This window comes from Staurois parvus, unplaced genomic scaffold (genome assembly GCF_062004578.1).
Source record: "Staurois parvus isolate SC_StPar_1 unplaced genomic scaffold, SC_StPar_1.0 ptg001349l, whole genome shotgun sequence".
In the NCBI taxonomy this organism is placed as follows: domain Eukaryota; kingdom Metazoa; phylum Chordata; class Amphibia; order Anura; family Ranidae; genus Staurois; species Staurois parvus.
This window is the reverse complement of record NW_028319145.1, coordinates 2927773-2944052: the sequence shown is the minus strand read 5'-3', so window position 1 is coordinate 2944052 and position 16280 is coordinate 2927773. Positions and strand designations below refer to the sequence as shown.

The following is a 16280-nucleotide window of genomic DNA, read 5'->3' as shown; positions in this document are numbered from 1 at the left end:
ACTGTTGGCGTCAGTGGGAGGAATTATGCCCCACTGTTGGTGTCAGTGGAAGAAATGGTGCCTCATCACTGGTGTCATTTGGAGGAATAGTGCCTTATATCAGGGTGAAGAATAGTCCCCCAGGGCCAGTTAAAGGCAAGCAAAAGGTGGTATTCGGCCCGTGGGCCACAGTCTGGAGACCACTGATGTAGAAAGTCATATCTCCGATGAGCTTATCAGTGTGTGGATTAATGTCACAATGAAATATTACATTTGACAAGGCTTGGCTACTTTGAATCTTTCGCATCAAAGCCCAGACAAATGTTCAGAGCTCCTAATTCAATGCAGTTTATGCTTTAAGTCAAAGACGTAACTAGGTGTCAAAAGCACCCCAGGGCTGTCATCTTCATCCTTGCTTTATAATGTAGATAGTCTCTGACCTGGTACAAGCATAAAGCTAGTGCCAAGTCAGACACCCAGTGCCCATATGTGTATGGGCATTAACATGGCACTTATATAGCGCTACCCTCTTGAGGGCCACTGAGTTTTTGGGTCCCCCTTAAGCTCTGCACAGCCAAGCAACACACGTTTTTCACACTTGCATACAAAGTCAATAAACAGTCCATGGACTTGTTTTTTTTTGTTTTATTAAGTGATTAAACTTGGATAGGGTAAAGGGGTTATGGGATGCCCAATTTGATTGAAGAAACAGAATGATGAGGACGTTTCTTGATCTGGCACACTTAGTAAAAAAAAATGACAGATGCTTGACTGAATTCCAGGCAGAATTATTACCTTCCTTAGTAAAGTAATCCCCGTCTAGGAGATTGGTGTCCCCTGAGTGGATTTCTAGCAACGTAAAAATGTGTAGGAACTCTTGATCCCCTTGGTGCACAGAATACCAGCCCACCTGAATACGGTATCTGATCCCAGGACATGGGATTGGGTAAGCTATGAGCTGTCCCCTGAAGACTTGCCAAAACTTGCATCCAGCAGACCTCTTCCTTCTAGGCCCTGGGGGTGTAGAGGTACTCACACTGTCCTTGTCTGACAGCTGTGAAAATAACTGCTTTCAGGCCTTCTAGCTGGGCTGGTTTCTCTCCAAGCTTTGCAGGCTGTCCTTCCCCAGTGGATGGCAGAGAAGTGGAGCTCGCTCTTTCAGCTTAGTTTCCAGCCTGGAAGCAGAACCCCAATCTGACAGAGCTTCCTCCCAGGCAACACAGCAATACCTCCCAGCAATCCATCTTCCACCTGAGTCACTTGTTAGCATGGCTCTCTCATACTTATGTGGTGGTCTACCACTCCACCAGAGCCTCCTCTCTGGGATTGGTCAGACTCCCATGAATTCGCAGATTGAAGTTTCCACCCTTCTGCTTCTGGAAGATTCTGTGGACCTCCAGAACCAGGTAGAGACAATAGAGTCCCAACCTGCCGAGCCATCCAGCCTAACCCCACAATGAACCCACAGTGATTTGGGCTCACTCACTGCCATGAGCCAAAAAATCAATTTATCTCACACTAGCCCCACCTAGTGGGCGCTACACTTATTTGAGATTAGTTTTTGTATGCACCTTAATGCAGAGCTCCACTTAAAAAGTGAAGTTCCGCCTTAAGGCCTTGTCCCCCACTCCCCATTAAGAAATGTCACCTTTGGGAAGACGGGTACCTGGTCCCATTTCCACTGTGATTTGGATCTGATTTGGACATGTACCCGCTCCCACTTCCACTAGGTGATCAGAAGTGGAGGTTGTCCTCCCTCCCTCCCTGTACTCTTCTGGGACACGTGACAGGTCCCAGAAAACTACTACGACCTTGAAGTCACAAGTTGTCATAGCCGGGAGCCCACACTTAAGATGCCAGTGCTGGAGAGAGGGAGAGGTGCGGTGAGGACACCGCTGGATCGAGGGAGGGTTTTTTTTAAAAGTCAGCAGCTATAGTTTTGTAGCTGCTGACTTTTTTTTTTTTTTTATTTTGACTGGAGCTCCGCTTTAAAAATGTGCCTACATAGCCAAATGTGGGATGTTCATACACTAATTCATTTCTGCAACCAATGTGACCAGACTCTAAGGGAGTTAACAAGCGAGCAAACCATGAGAATGCATGAAAATCTAAATTCCTGTTGAATAATGTCTGTGACCAATACCAAGCACTCCCTACTCTCATGCTTGCTTGGTTAGGTGTGTCCCTTCACTGTCCAGATATCTCACAACAACATTAGTCGCCACACTAGACTATGTCTGCAGCCCTGACCATTCATGTCAATGGAAGAAAAATGTTTGGCACAGTTTTGACAAGGAGGGTCTTTGGGAAATTAATTCTCATTCTACGTAGGTGTGAAAACATGGAAAATATTTGGCCAAAAAGTGGATTATGAAGCTCAGACCTTTGTTTTGGTGTTTAACGCATCCATGCAAATGCCGGAAACCTTTCAGGGAAGAGATAGCATTGTAAAATGAATATGTGAAATATTGGATAGAATGTCTATGAATAAATACAGACTATATGACTTTTTTAAGCATGGTTCTTAACCCCTTCACGCCGACGTAACACAAATATGCGGCCTCACGGACCTGGGCTTTTTTCCGTGGGGCCGCATATTTGCGTACCTGTCTTTGTGTTGGGAGCGCGCCCCTCAGCGCGCTCCCAGCACCGAGACCGCGGTGTCACTGAGAGCACCGGGTCCCGTTCTAACGATCGGGACCCGGGACTCCCGGTCCCGGGTCACATGATCGCTGTGATAGCCTCTGATTGGCTATCACAGTGATCAGTCACTGTGCAGCCCGGCCCCCTTGTTTTTTTTCTCTCTCTCTCTATGAATGGAGAAGAGAGATACATTGTATCTCTCGAACTCCTGTCAGAGAGAAGAAAAAAAAAAGTTTGTAAAAAAAAAAAAAAGATAAATAAATATTAAAAAAATAAAATAAAAAATAAAAAAAAATACCTAGATCAAGGTTTGATCTAGTTCAGTGCCAGGGTTAGTGTTTAGGTCAGGGTCAAGGTCAAAGGTCAAGATTAAAAAAAAAATTGGTATCAGTGTCAGTTAGTGTTAATGTGTTTTAGGTAAAAAAAAAAAATAAAAAAAAAAGACAAAAACAAAATGCGCACTGTGGTTTCTGGGCTGTACTACGGGTACAAACAACAAATAACATACACATATATGGTATCGCTGCGATCGCCAAGAGCTGGAGAATTTATTTTGGGTTGCTCTTTGGTGGTAGGTTATGTTCATAACAAGAAACACATAGCTAAATAAAAAAAAAGGATTTTTTTTACTATTTTGGGCCAGTTTTCCTTTGATAATAAAAAAAAAATCAGGAGATATCCATTACCATTTACCACCAAATGAAAGCCCAATTTGTCCTGAAAAAAATCAAGGTATAATCCACCTGGATGTGCAAAGTAGTTGTGATGATATGTACGGTTTTGCTATTACATGTCAACGGTGCAGAATTGTGCTTAGGCCTTTAGATTTGTTTTACCCTTAGGCGTGAAGGGGTTAATATGACGTGGGGTTAAACTTCAGTGCTCACAAGTTCAACCAGACAGTCAACATAAACTGAAATAACAAGTTTTCTGTATAATTGGTCAAGGGACACGCTTTGCATACAGCTCCAAAACTGTCAGTTAAACACACCCTACAACCAGAGATCCCAGCTTGTCCTTCTGTGGAGCTTGCTTATTCACCCAGAAAATATTCAACTTTTATAGCTTGTTGGCCCTAGACTTGTGCTTGGACTAAATAGGTGCAAGCCAATGGTATAAACCATAATGTGATTTTTATGCTGCCATTTTTGTCATTTATCTTAGTACACTGCATTCCATTGTCAGCTGCATGAAAGCACAATGCAACAGAGAATTTTCCTTCTGGTTATACAATTTTAAAATGATTGAAAGAGATAAACAAATTAGTTGGTGTGGTGACCCCATTCAGACAAAGCTGTATAACTGTAGCTAACTGTCATCAAAGGGCCCCTATACAAGACTAGTTTTTGGGCCCCCCATTTAAACATTCGCAGTTTAAAAAAAAAACAAAAAACAAAAAAACGATTCACTTTGTATCAATTACTAGCTAGATTGAACCAAGTCCAAGTCTACATGCACCCATCAGACCCACATCTAGCAGAAACGGGTCCCTTCATCTTACTGATACTGTGGGGTTCATTTACTAAAACTGGAGAGTGCAAAATCAGGCTCACTTCTGCATAGAAACCAATCAGCTTCCAGGTTGTATTGCCAAAGTTTAATTGAACACGCTGAGGTTAGAAGCTGATTCTATGTAGAAGTGAGTCTGATTTTGCACTCTCCAGCTTTAGTAAATAAAACCCAGTATGTCTGCCACTGCTCTAAGCCAATCAATATACTGTCAATAATTATAATTTACTTGTCAATATATTTATTTTGACACTGTTATATCTCGGCACACAACTCACAACTACAGTGCCAATTACAGTCATTATTCCTAGATTGTAAGTCCTAGGATCAGGGCCCTCCTAACCCTCTTGTATTGAACTGTATTGTTGCTGTATTGTCTCCCGTTATACTGTAAAGCGCTGAGCAAACTGTTGGCGCCATATAAATCCTGTATTATAATAATAACTCCATCCCCCACAGTTACTACCTTTTGTACCACTAGCCCCTCCCTCCTAGATTGTCAGCTCCCAGGATCAGGGCCCTCCTATCCCTCTTGTATTGAACTGTATTGTTGCTGTATTGTCTCCCGTTATATTGTAAAGCGCTGAGCAAACTGTTGGCGGGATATAAATCCTGTATTATAATTATTTAGAAAATATGGGTAATGTTTTATATTTGCTTTCTACATCATAGTTCCCATGTTAAAAATGACCACTCTGAGAATTAATTTTTAAAATTGTATTCTTATTTACAGGGGCAACAAGTAAATGATTGCTACAGATATTGGCTACTGCTAACGGCAACATGTCAAATGAGAGCTTTAGTGAAGCTCTCCACAGACTGAAGGAGATCCACGACAAGGAGGTGCTAGGTAAGGCTTTACTTCTTGCTGATTTATACATCCACTTCCTACTGTAGTGTAATATTGGAACTGCCATTGCTGTCAAGTTTTATAGAGGCGCTCTGGGGCTGTCATACTGACCTTTCCTATACTACTTGGTGAATTCCAGAAAAACATATACTGTATGTGGACTATCCAACCTGCTGAAGAATGTTTAATTCAGGTCAACCAGTCCTGTGATCTGGGTGGCACACCCATATAGCACAATTGACTAACATCCCTGACTGAACCTAGAAGAAGCACGCTGATGATTCATCACTCTGCTGTTTCCTCCTGTCAACAAGCTTCCAGTGTTAGACTGGCAGAACTTTACAACACACTGCTAGCCCTTCCTCTCCCTTTTCTAAGTTCTGCTGTGCAGGAGATGAAAGGAAATTTGAGTTCAGTTCAGTTAATTATACCAACAGTGTTCAAAGAAATACATCTAGCACCTTTGCCTATAGTATTTTGCTCGCCTTAGAGTTGGCTTTTTTCCCCACACAAGTCAATGGGAAGGCAAAAGCATCTTGAAACTGGTCGATGCCGCTTAGAAGGTCAAATGCTGGTCAGAAGGAGGCCAATTGCAGGTCAAATGTACCTAGGAATGATCTCAGAGGCATCTCAAAATGTCCTCTAATGCAAGCAGAATGCACCTGAAATCAAGCCCTAATAATTAGTTGTTTTTCATAAACACATAACAGCTTTATTTGGTGTTTGAAATTCATATAAAAAAGATGATTTGAAAGTTCTACAGAGCAAAGCAACAGATTTGTTTTGCAGTTGCTTTTACTCGCCTTTCCATTCCATCCTTTTCCACACCACTCCATTCACCGCTCTAAGTATGAAGAAGCATATGACCCATTCCCCTTCCTCTCATATGACAGTGTTATCACATGGTGATTGGCTGCTTAGATGCTCATCGTTGTCACATGGAGTGTGGGAAAGGGTCCCCAGCCCTGTGTAAGTCACATTGCGACACGCTGCAACAATAACTCCAATTATTTGCACACTGAGTATGCTATACTAAAATGACAGCTAATGTAGAATAATAGGCTGCATGGCAAATATACAAAATTGACAGGTGTCGTATTATCTGTAAAAAAAAAAAAGAAAATGGGAAGCTTTACTTATGTAGTATATTTGTGAAAAATAAATTGTCTCTTTGGTTGCTGGTCCTTTATTCTTTGTCATGTACTGAGGGACAGGACGAGGCATGCTATGAAAAGAATCGTGAGAAAAATGCCCTGGGAAAGAGCAAGTGAATTGGGCTGTGTTGGTTAAACAAGTAGAGCTGGTGGTAAGACTGCATTGTTGTGTGTCTCGTTCAGACAGGCCGCAAGACAGCGGCTCTTGAACAGACTTGTCCTACTCCTCAGTTAGTCGCTGTTTATGATTCTGTGTAATGTTAAAGCAAAAACAGTCAATTAGCCAATTCATGGTAAGGAAAGTTTCATGTAGGCTACAGTGCCGCAGTGATTGGTGGCCCTGGTTAAAGGTGGGAATTCTCATAAAGACCACGGTTTATTTATATTTAACAAACCTTTTAATACTGTATATAATAAATATAAGAAAGGAGAGTTGTAAAAAAATAAATTTTAAACAAAGGAACAGGGTCCACAGGGTTTTGTGTGCTTTAGAACTGCTTCTCTCCTCACACAAGCTTATGGGAATGCAAAAGCAACTGAAGTAGGTGAAATGATGGTCAGCTGCAACTACAATGAATTGTCACTGACATCAGAAACATCTTAAAGTGATGTCAAAAGCACACAGCATTTGTCCATCGCAGCCCTTCAACGCAAGCCCTGAAGTATACTTCCAGCATTGCCTTCCTTTGCAGCCATTTACGTTTGGTCGTGTGACAAAGAAAGTCAATTCCGAAAGAAATTCCTCTTCTAGGAACTGTGCTTGCAGGTCTGAACAAGGAGCAGATAGCTATAGCTATATATACAGTTGCAAGTCAACAATTCTTGATCGTAGGTCTTCTGAGAGCTCTTTTCTGCGAGGCATGGTTCACATCAGACAGTGCTTCTTGAAACCAGTAAACCCAAAACAGGTGTGTGTTTTTTAAGGGCAGGACAGCTGTCAGCAACACATCCAATATCATCACACTGATTGGAGTCAAGGTTGGCTCACTCCTGGCTCCAATTAGCTCTGGGAGAAGTCATTAAGCTAGCGCCTCCCATACTTTTTCCTCCCTGCACTCTGAATGTTTACATGTTATGTGCAATTAAACCATGGCAACATCTAATGTTTGTGTAGTATTATGTTCAGCAGACTGTGTTCTTCTATTGTTGTGACTCAGATGACGTTCAGAGCACATTTTATGCCCAATTCATGCAAAACTCCACTTAATCCCAAGGGGTTCACATACTTTTTCTTGCAACTGTGTATATATATATATATATATATATATATATATATATATATACCAGCAGCTGCCATTGACTGCAGGTTCCCCTCTGATTCAAGTTTAATTGGAAAAGTATTGACCACCAGGCCAACAAGTATTATTTTGTCCTAGCCCAGTCCTCCCCTGTTTCCTGGTCGAGTCTGGCTACAAATTTTGAAGTCACTGAACCAGAACACGTTTGCACACTAAGAGTTACAGATTTAAAAATATTTATCTGCATGCTTGTTCTAGGTCAATGACTCAGAGTATTAACACAGGCAGACAATAAGCATTTTTGGCATTGGCAGGGTCTCAAGTCTCATTTAGGACAGGTTTCCTTTAGAGCAATGGTTCTTAACCTTAGTTAGTACAAGGCGTAGTAAATTCTTCCAAAACCTTTCATGCCACAACAGCAAAAAAAATTAAATAAATAATAATTAAAAAAAAAAACAAAATATATATATATATATATATATATATATATGCAATAAATATATGGGAATGCAAAATATGTATTTAAATGTATTAAAAAGGTGTATTCGGTGGAATATATGAAATAATGCAATTTAAATAGAAACAAATAGACACTCTCTTATGTGCAGCCTCACCAGTTTTTTTCATACTCATCCACCAGCAGACCCCGCCATGTACAGCAGCTTTATATTCATCCACTGCAACCCCCCAGTGTACATCCCCCTTAGATTCATCAGCATCTCCCCCTTTTTAATGTGAACATATTCCATCAGCAGTCGCACCTCAAAGTAAATCACATTTATGTTCATCCATTAGGATCTCCCTATAATGTACAGCCATCTTTTACTCATCCATCAGCAGCCTCCACATGTGCATTTATAACTGTTCCTCTACTTACAGCCTTTCCCCCAAAAACGTCCAACAAGTTCTTTAAAAGACCTTAAGCTGGCCATACACGGTCATTTTTCAACCTGTTCCTGATTGCCTGACGAAATTCGAGCCATGGGTGGCCCTGTCGACGCCACTTCACTCAACATCTTTCAGATTGAAAATTGGAGGAGCTGGGCAGAAAATTGTCAGCTGAACATTGACTATAGCCAGTCAGTGGTTGCCGACTGTCAGAATACAATAGCTGCAAGCAGGAGATCTGTTCCTTGCAGTTATCCAGCTGCTATTGGGAGACAGTTCCAAGAAGCTTGTAGAAGACACAAGCTGTAGGTGAAATGTTTGCTTTCCCTCCTCATAACTGACCTGTCCCTATCACTACTCCTGCTGTCTCCCTAACCAGTCAGGATCTGTCCTTAACCTACTTTAACACTGTGGGCACACCAAATGATGTAGAATCTGCAATTATAGCACCTCAGTGTTGAGATGGCCACCCAAATCTTCTGGGATTTCGGCGTCCGCTTAGAGATGCTGCCCTCCCCAAGATGGCTGCCGGGAACTCATAGCAGGGAACTATTTAGTCTTCAAATGTCTCCTGCCAGCCTGAAGAAATGGCACAGTGCCAGCTGTGAATGTACTTTATCCTAACCCTGCCTAAATGTGGTCCTCCAGAGTGTATGACCATCCTTTCTTACAAAAAAGATAACCAGTTGTGTCACATGGGTTGGATGGCCTAGTGCCTACACACATTCACAGAGCTAGCAGGGCAGTCCCCACCAGCTCCTCACAAAGCACAGGAAAGTAAATTGATAGGCCAGCATTGGGGGAAGTTGAGCCAACATCTGAATGTTCACATCAAACAAGGAAAAGAGCTTGCAGTAGCAGGTGCAAGGTGTGTCACATCCATGCCACTTACTTGTTTTCAGAGTGCCCTCGATGCAGCTGCTATGTTAGGAGGTGGAGTCTGGAGGTTAGGTGGAGCCGCTGCAAGGGTGGGCTGAGGGCCCAGAGGGGTAGGCACAAAGTTGGGCTTTGCAAATAATTGATAGCCATCTTAGTGATGGTGTGGCTGAGCTGTCATTTAGCCTGACACTATAAGAAAGCCAAGGCCTGGTGGGAGGGAGGCCTGAAAAACATTACTTTAGAGATCATTCTTTTTGAAATTATTCTAATAAAGAGCAATCTCCAATAATTCCCTTTCTATAAGGTCTGGAAAAGCTTTATGTAAGATTGTGATCTTTATTAAGAACTTGCTGCTTTTCCTGGCATGGCGAGTTACAAATCAACAGCCTGACCTCATTGACCACACACATGCTGTGTCCTAGCTACTGAGAGCGCATAACAATACCAAATAACAGATTCTGATAGCTAAAAAGATACAATTGCTGGGCTCATTTCTTTTATACTGTCATGCACAGCATGATGTGTATTATTAGTATTCCTAGCTTATGACAGGGCTGAACCTCAGATTTAAAAAGGGGGGAAATATAAGTTTTTCATAAGTAAGTTTGCACAGTTAAAATTAATTTGAGAGTTAATACTTAAATTCCTGCATGATATTCTGTGCAGATATTTATGTGATCTTCCCATTTTCATAAGAAAGGGGCAATACTTTAATATTGTGCGGTGTAGTACCCAGAGAACTGTAATTTAATTGAGGCCTGGACTGAACTTGCCGCCAGCCATCTTAAGGTTTATGGCCGACCTTGAGCAAAGTGCCAGGGGAGTTTTCCTTGCAGTCTGAACAATGCAGATCATCTTGAATATTTCAGTGTTCAGTAGCCAAAATTAATGTGTTTTTCTTCTCTTGGATGCCTCCATAAAGAATTCAGTTATTCATCCATGAAAAGTATTACAGTAACCCTGACCTGACCTAAAACATACAACAGGAACAAAGAATAATAAAGTGCAGCTATCTTATGCTGCCTATATATACACCTGTTCTAGTCTTCAGAACGATCCCAGTGAACCTATAGGGCTGCCTGGATCCAAGGACTAGATTGCATATGTGGCCATATGACTTCTCTACAAGAAAAAAAAAACTCCACCTTCTGCCTCTAAGGTCCATGTCACACAGTGAGCAAGGAGAAAAGTGCCAAAACCAGAACATATAAAGTCCAGAATTAATTTTATTCGGACTCTTATGTCATAAAAAAAGCAATAAATTTGGGGAGTTCAAAGTGTACCTTTTCATCAGGGCTTGGTTCTGTTGAACAAAGTGTGTACTGGACTATTAAAACTGGAGGGATCCCGGAAGGGGAACATTGTATGATTGCCGCTGATCCCGTGTTTGAACCCCTGAAATGTGTTGGATTTTTATGATATTAGAATCCAAATAAAATTAAATCTGGACTTTACATGTTCTGCTTCTGGCACCTCCTTGGACACCCAATCTCTACTCAAGCAAAAAGCCAACCTTTGGTCACCACTGCTGATTGAGCTACCTAAGGATAATCATTCCTTCTACACTATTTAAGACCTGACAGAGAACACCCACTGCTATAAGAGATCAAGCGTCCCACACCTTTCTTCAATACACTAGTAATGGTGTCAAAGAATTGCAGCAGCTGACATGTTCCCTAATGGAGGTCTCCCCATAATTGGTCGGAACAAAGCAGAATGGATGAAGCGACACCTAGCTGGTTTGGACAGCAACAAAACCACAAGGCAGTCACTAGCCACAGAATCACTTGTCACTGTCTTGTCACTAGCCACAGAATCACTGGATGAACATGTTCCTAGTCCTGCCCCCCTGTCATTCAGCTGTCACAGGCTGGATGGAGCATTTACTAACTAGTAATCTTCTGGTCTTTGACGTATGAAGGACAGGAAGTGGGTAAAGGAGGTTCAAGGCTTAATCTTCACTTGGGCAGAAGTTGAGACCCCATGTACGGCCTAGCCTTGGAACCAATGGTCCTCCACAGGAACACAGGAATCAGAAGACTGACATAAGGCAGCACAAGGCCCCTGCACTTTAACACTGTTGTTATCATAGAATCTTTTAGGCCAGGTCAGGTTCATTTTCAAAACCTATTTCACATACTGTAAGGCAGCCTGTGACTTGCATTTACTGAACCTTTAAATTACATCTAGTAAAATGAGGCTGTGGGTCTATTACCAGCTGATGGTATATGGAATTTAACAGGCATTTTGGACCTCCCTCAATGTCACCTTTTCTTATAACACAAACACAGTTTAAGTTGAAGTGCAAATACCTGTTTGAGTTGTGTAAAAAGACAGAAACTCGCAAGACGGGTTTGTCACGTGGGCCTGAATTGTTACCGCATTGAATGTTTTATACTTAATGAGCCTGAGCAGACGTTTAACAATGCATTTGGCAGAGAGTTAAATACATTGTGCTATTCCAAGCTGTTTGCATTCAATACAACAACACCGAGCTTCAGATCTGGAAATGGTCTAATAAGCTGTTAGGATCACACATTATTACGATGTAGTCCCACTTTGCCAGTATGTTTCCAGTTATAAATTTAACATAAAACACAGTTTCAAGACAAAATATTATTTTTTAAAAGGTGCATGGGCATTTGTCCTAATTTTCCCCAATATAATGGTCAACCTCTTGCTTGTACTTTTATCTCTGGTCAGTGCTCCTCTTGCTTTTCCCCACTGCTGTGCTTCCATCCTACGCTCTGTTTAATTAAAGTGTATTTTGCGACTGATTTTTAGAGCTCTTATTCATCAAGTTGCTAGGACTCAGACTTGAATTGGTGGCACTTAATAATAATAATTTGTGAAAGCAGAAAGATTGGTACTGGGACCCTAGAGTTATCCTATTAGTGTAGACGTTTGTGGTGGTATTTGGACAGAGTATTCAGATTCTCGGCCGGCATCTTATTAACGCCAAAAAGGCTTTCCACGGTTTCTTTGGCTTGTGTCTGAATGGATTTGAGATTAAAGTGCCACATCAGGAATTATTTGTCTAGGTTTATACTTATTTCAATATAAATTAGGATGAAGGATGGATCCAACTCATTTCAGGAGTCTCAAAAACACCCCTTTCATTGGGTCTTAAAGAAGGAGAATGATGTGTACAGGACATTTGCCTTTGACACCCCTCCCCGCCACCCCATAACTGGACAATTCATTCCTGGTGTGGCTCTGTAATATAAAAACAAAAACATATTCAGGATATGTCTGCAATACATGTACATTTTTCCCATATGTTTTATCTCTAAAAATGTTGCGTTTACAGAAAAATAGCTGTTCATCTGTCAGAAACCCAGTGTGCGCCTAAATTCCTGTTTGGACTGACAACACGGTGCCTTTTCTGCTTTGAAATTCCAACCAACATTGTAGCTCTTCTTGCTGGACTACAGAATTTTCCTTATTCTTCCTATTCTCGCCAATCTCTGTCCTAGTCCACATCTCCCATGCCCCTGATGACATCTTCTTTGACGAAACGCATTGGACAGATCCGGAAGCCGTGACATCACCACATATGCACGTGCATTGCTGAGGATTCTGGGTTGTGTAGTCTTAATGCCGATTTTATGATCCACAGTTTGTATGTGTTTTTACCAAATTTTAATAAATCTACCTGCCAGATTTACACTATGGGAAGTGGTATTTTTGGATTTTTTTACATGATTGAGGCTTGGGTTGATTCAGGGATCACGAATGTGTTGCGGTGAAAGACCACTCTGAGAGGAGAGGCCATCTTGTGATCTGGGAGAAGATACAATTCACCAAGTACTGTTTGACTTCTCTTTTGCGAGTCACATGCACTCTGGTAAGCCTCAGAGTGATTTCTGGTAGAGGACATGTGGTGCTATCATTGGTCTACTTACCACTGAAGGAGTTGTTATATTTGAAGTTTATGCTGAACATGTTAAATTTACCCTGTTCACCTGTGGACTTTCTTGGGTTACGTGAAGTTTGCACGTTCTCACTATATGAAGTCTTTGGACTTTTTGTTACTTTTTGTTATTTATTTAACATGATTTATTTATTTCTAAATGTACTATTTTATTTAGTTGAGGGCTGCACTTATTGACTATGGTCTTATTGTAAATATTCAATAGAGAAAATGGGACTTTCAGGGTGCATAAACATGAATACCACACATTACAAGTTATACAATTTTTATTTCGTATTTAGATAAAAAACACAAGAAAGGAAAAAAAAATACAGAAACATAAAAACAATTTCAATTCTAAGAATACCAGCTGAGATTCAAACTTGGTTAGGTAAACGTAGTTACTCCCTACATGTTTCACCCCATTGAGGGCACTTTTAACCCTTTGAGGACCAAGGGACGTATTTTTCCCATGTTTTTAATTGCGTGTATCATCTGATTAAGAACTTAAAACTCTTTTTTTTTTTTTTGGTTTGAGTCAAAATATTTGTTCTTATCAACAAACAACAAATGGATCTAGCTTTTTGCCAATTATTTCATGAAATGGCTTAGTTACAGCAACTGAAGTGTACAAACTTTAAAAACAAAAAAATTGATTCTTTTGGCGTTCCAAAATCTTATGGTCCTCAAAGGGTTAATGTGTGGTATTCATGTTTATGCACCCTGAAAGTCCCATTTTCTCTATTGAATATTTGCAATTTTAAGGGATGTGGTACAATAATCATATCTGGTCACTCGTTCGCCACTTCACTGTTTCTATGGTCTTCTTGTATGGTCTTCTTGCTGCTATATTGAGTTTTAACACACTTTTTCCTTCTAACGCAGTGTTTTTTGGATTTTGCTCCTGCATTTAAAGCCAAGTTAAAGGGCTGCTTTCAGCCCTCGGGATTGGCTTAAGCAAAACCAGAATCTTAAAATTCTTAAAGCTTGAGGTCAGTGGTTGAACCACAGAGGAATAAGTGATAGGATAAAACTGCATAGTCAAGTGGTGGCTGACAAGTTGGAAAAATGTTAGCGTTTTTTCCATCCTGACAGGTACAAGAAAACCTGCCTTTATGTATCTTTTTACAGGGCATCCAATGTTTAAAGTTTATGGGTCTTTTAAAATGATGATAGAAAAGCTTTTAACTGTCTCTAGAGCTCCCACTTATTAGCGTGACATCACTTTCAGTTATTTTAACCACAAACAAGCTGTTTAAAATGCTGCAATCTCTTTCTTGCGTGCAGCAGTTGTGCTGTTAGAATAATTATTAACCACTCCTTTGATAAACATGTAAAAGGATATGAATTAAACCTCCACCTTTACCTGCTCTCCTGCACTAGAGGCATTTGGACATGTACCGCCTGAACCAGAACATGTGACCTGCTGAAAGGAAAGATCTACCTTTAAAGCTATATTCATGAACCCATTCTGATAACCTCCAACATCTGATCGCTGTTTAGAATGTTGGATACATAGGCATGCATGCATGTACGAAATACCCCACAATAGCGCAGAGCAACAAAACCACTTAAATACTTAAATTAAAAGCAACCACCTATAAATATTAACTAAATACCAATGTGTATGATAACAAATATAAACGTGTATAGTCCATGAGATTATAATAGTCCAATCCATGACTGAATCATCACCGTGTTAGTGCAATCCAAATAACAATGTGGTTAGTGTTCTCCGCCACCCATATATGAAAGCCGCTTACCTCAACGCCGTGACCCCTACATTACCAGTAAGATCAAGGCAAGCAGTATTCCCCTCAGAGACCAGGACTCTGACCACCACTAGACCAGGACTCTGACCACCACTAGACAGAAACTTACTCCTTCCTCCTCCAGACAGGATCCACCAGTCCTCATAGACTCAGGCACACCAAATACACTATATTGCCAAAAGTATTGGGACACCCCTCCAAATCATTGGATTCAGCTTTTCCAATCACCTTCATGGCCACAAGTGTATAAAATCAAGCCCCTAGGCATGCAGACTGCTTCTACAAACATTTGTGAAAGAATGGGTCATTTTCAGGAGCTCAGTGACTCTAAATGTGGTCCCGTGATAGGTGGCCACCTGTGCAATAAGTCCATCCATGACATCTCCTACTAAACATTCCATGCTCAACTGTTAGTTGGCTTATATCAAGCCCCTAGGCATGCAGACTGCTTCTACAAACATTTGTGAAAGAATGGGTCATTCTCAGGAGCTCAGTGACTCCAAGCGTGGTCCCGTGATAGGTTGCCACCTGTGCAATAAGTCCATCCATGACATCTCCTGGCTACTAAACATTCCATGCTCAACTGTTAGTGGGATTATAGCAAAGTGGAAGCTGAGTTAGGTAAATTTAGCTTTTGGATCACTGTTATCAGTTGAGCTGCATGCAATTGTTTTGGTTTGTTCTGTGTTTCACTGGCTACAGGGTTGACTGCTTCCCCCTGTCTGTCTGGAAGAATTCTAGAAAATAAAGGACTGGGAGAGCCAAATCAGCAGCTGCATATTTGTGCAGTACTGGTCAATCCCTATGGGGGAGTATGCCCAGATAGTGGCTGGGAGAGTGTATAAATATACTGAGACTTAGCACAGGGGTGTCTTTTTCCAGGAGGAGGAGATCACAGCCTGGAGGGCAGCCGTCCTTCCAGGCAGGCTTGCCATATTTCTGCTGTTCAACGAGGTCCCAGCTAGGCTAACTGGGGGGTCTGTTTTGAGCTTACTGAGGGACTTTCTGGGGACCTGGTCTACTATCACTGGAGAAGTGTCTGGAAAATATTGGAAGGGGTTGTCCAATTATCCGAGGACATTAGTGAGTACAGACTGGTGTGAGAGATCCCTGAGACAGTGTGCTGCAGCCATCCCTCTCGTGCTAGAGTCGGCATTGCTCAAAGGAGACATTGTGTATGGTGTCGTGCTATAGCTCAGTCCAATATTTGCTTGTGCAAGGACTGCTCTCAGATCTCTAGGAGAAAGTTTAGAGTCCTCAAGTTGCTTCTAAAGTTACTGGAGTATCCCACAGTTACCCTAACCTATCCAAGTTCAAGTTCTGCAATAAAGCATCAGAAAAGCATACCCCTAAGCTGTTCATTGAGCCAAAGGAGGGACTGTGACTGTGTGCCTGGCTGCAGGAGCAACTACGGGAGAAGACCCTAGGGACCTTAAATTGCGGTCTCCTCCAAAA

The 16280-nt window shown here is 41.4% G+C and overlaps 1 protein-coding gene across 1 annotated transcript in view; it reads left to right on the top strand.

The window, feature by feature from the left end:
• RBBP8NL (RBBP8 N-terminal like) overlaps nucleotides 1-16280 on the top strand; it is a 57033-nt gene that overhangs the window by 11214 nt on the left and 29539 nt on the right. The window contains exon 2 of the mRNA XM_089661534.1: nucleotides 4865-4981. Coding sequence (XP_089517660.1) covers nucleotides 4915-4981 — 67 coding nt within the window. The 5' untranslated portion in view covers nucleotides 4865-4914. The remainder of the gene's footprint in view (nucleotides 1-4864; nucleotides 4982-16280) is intronic.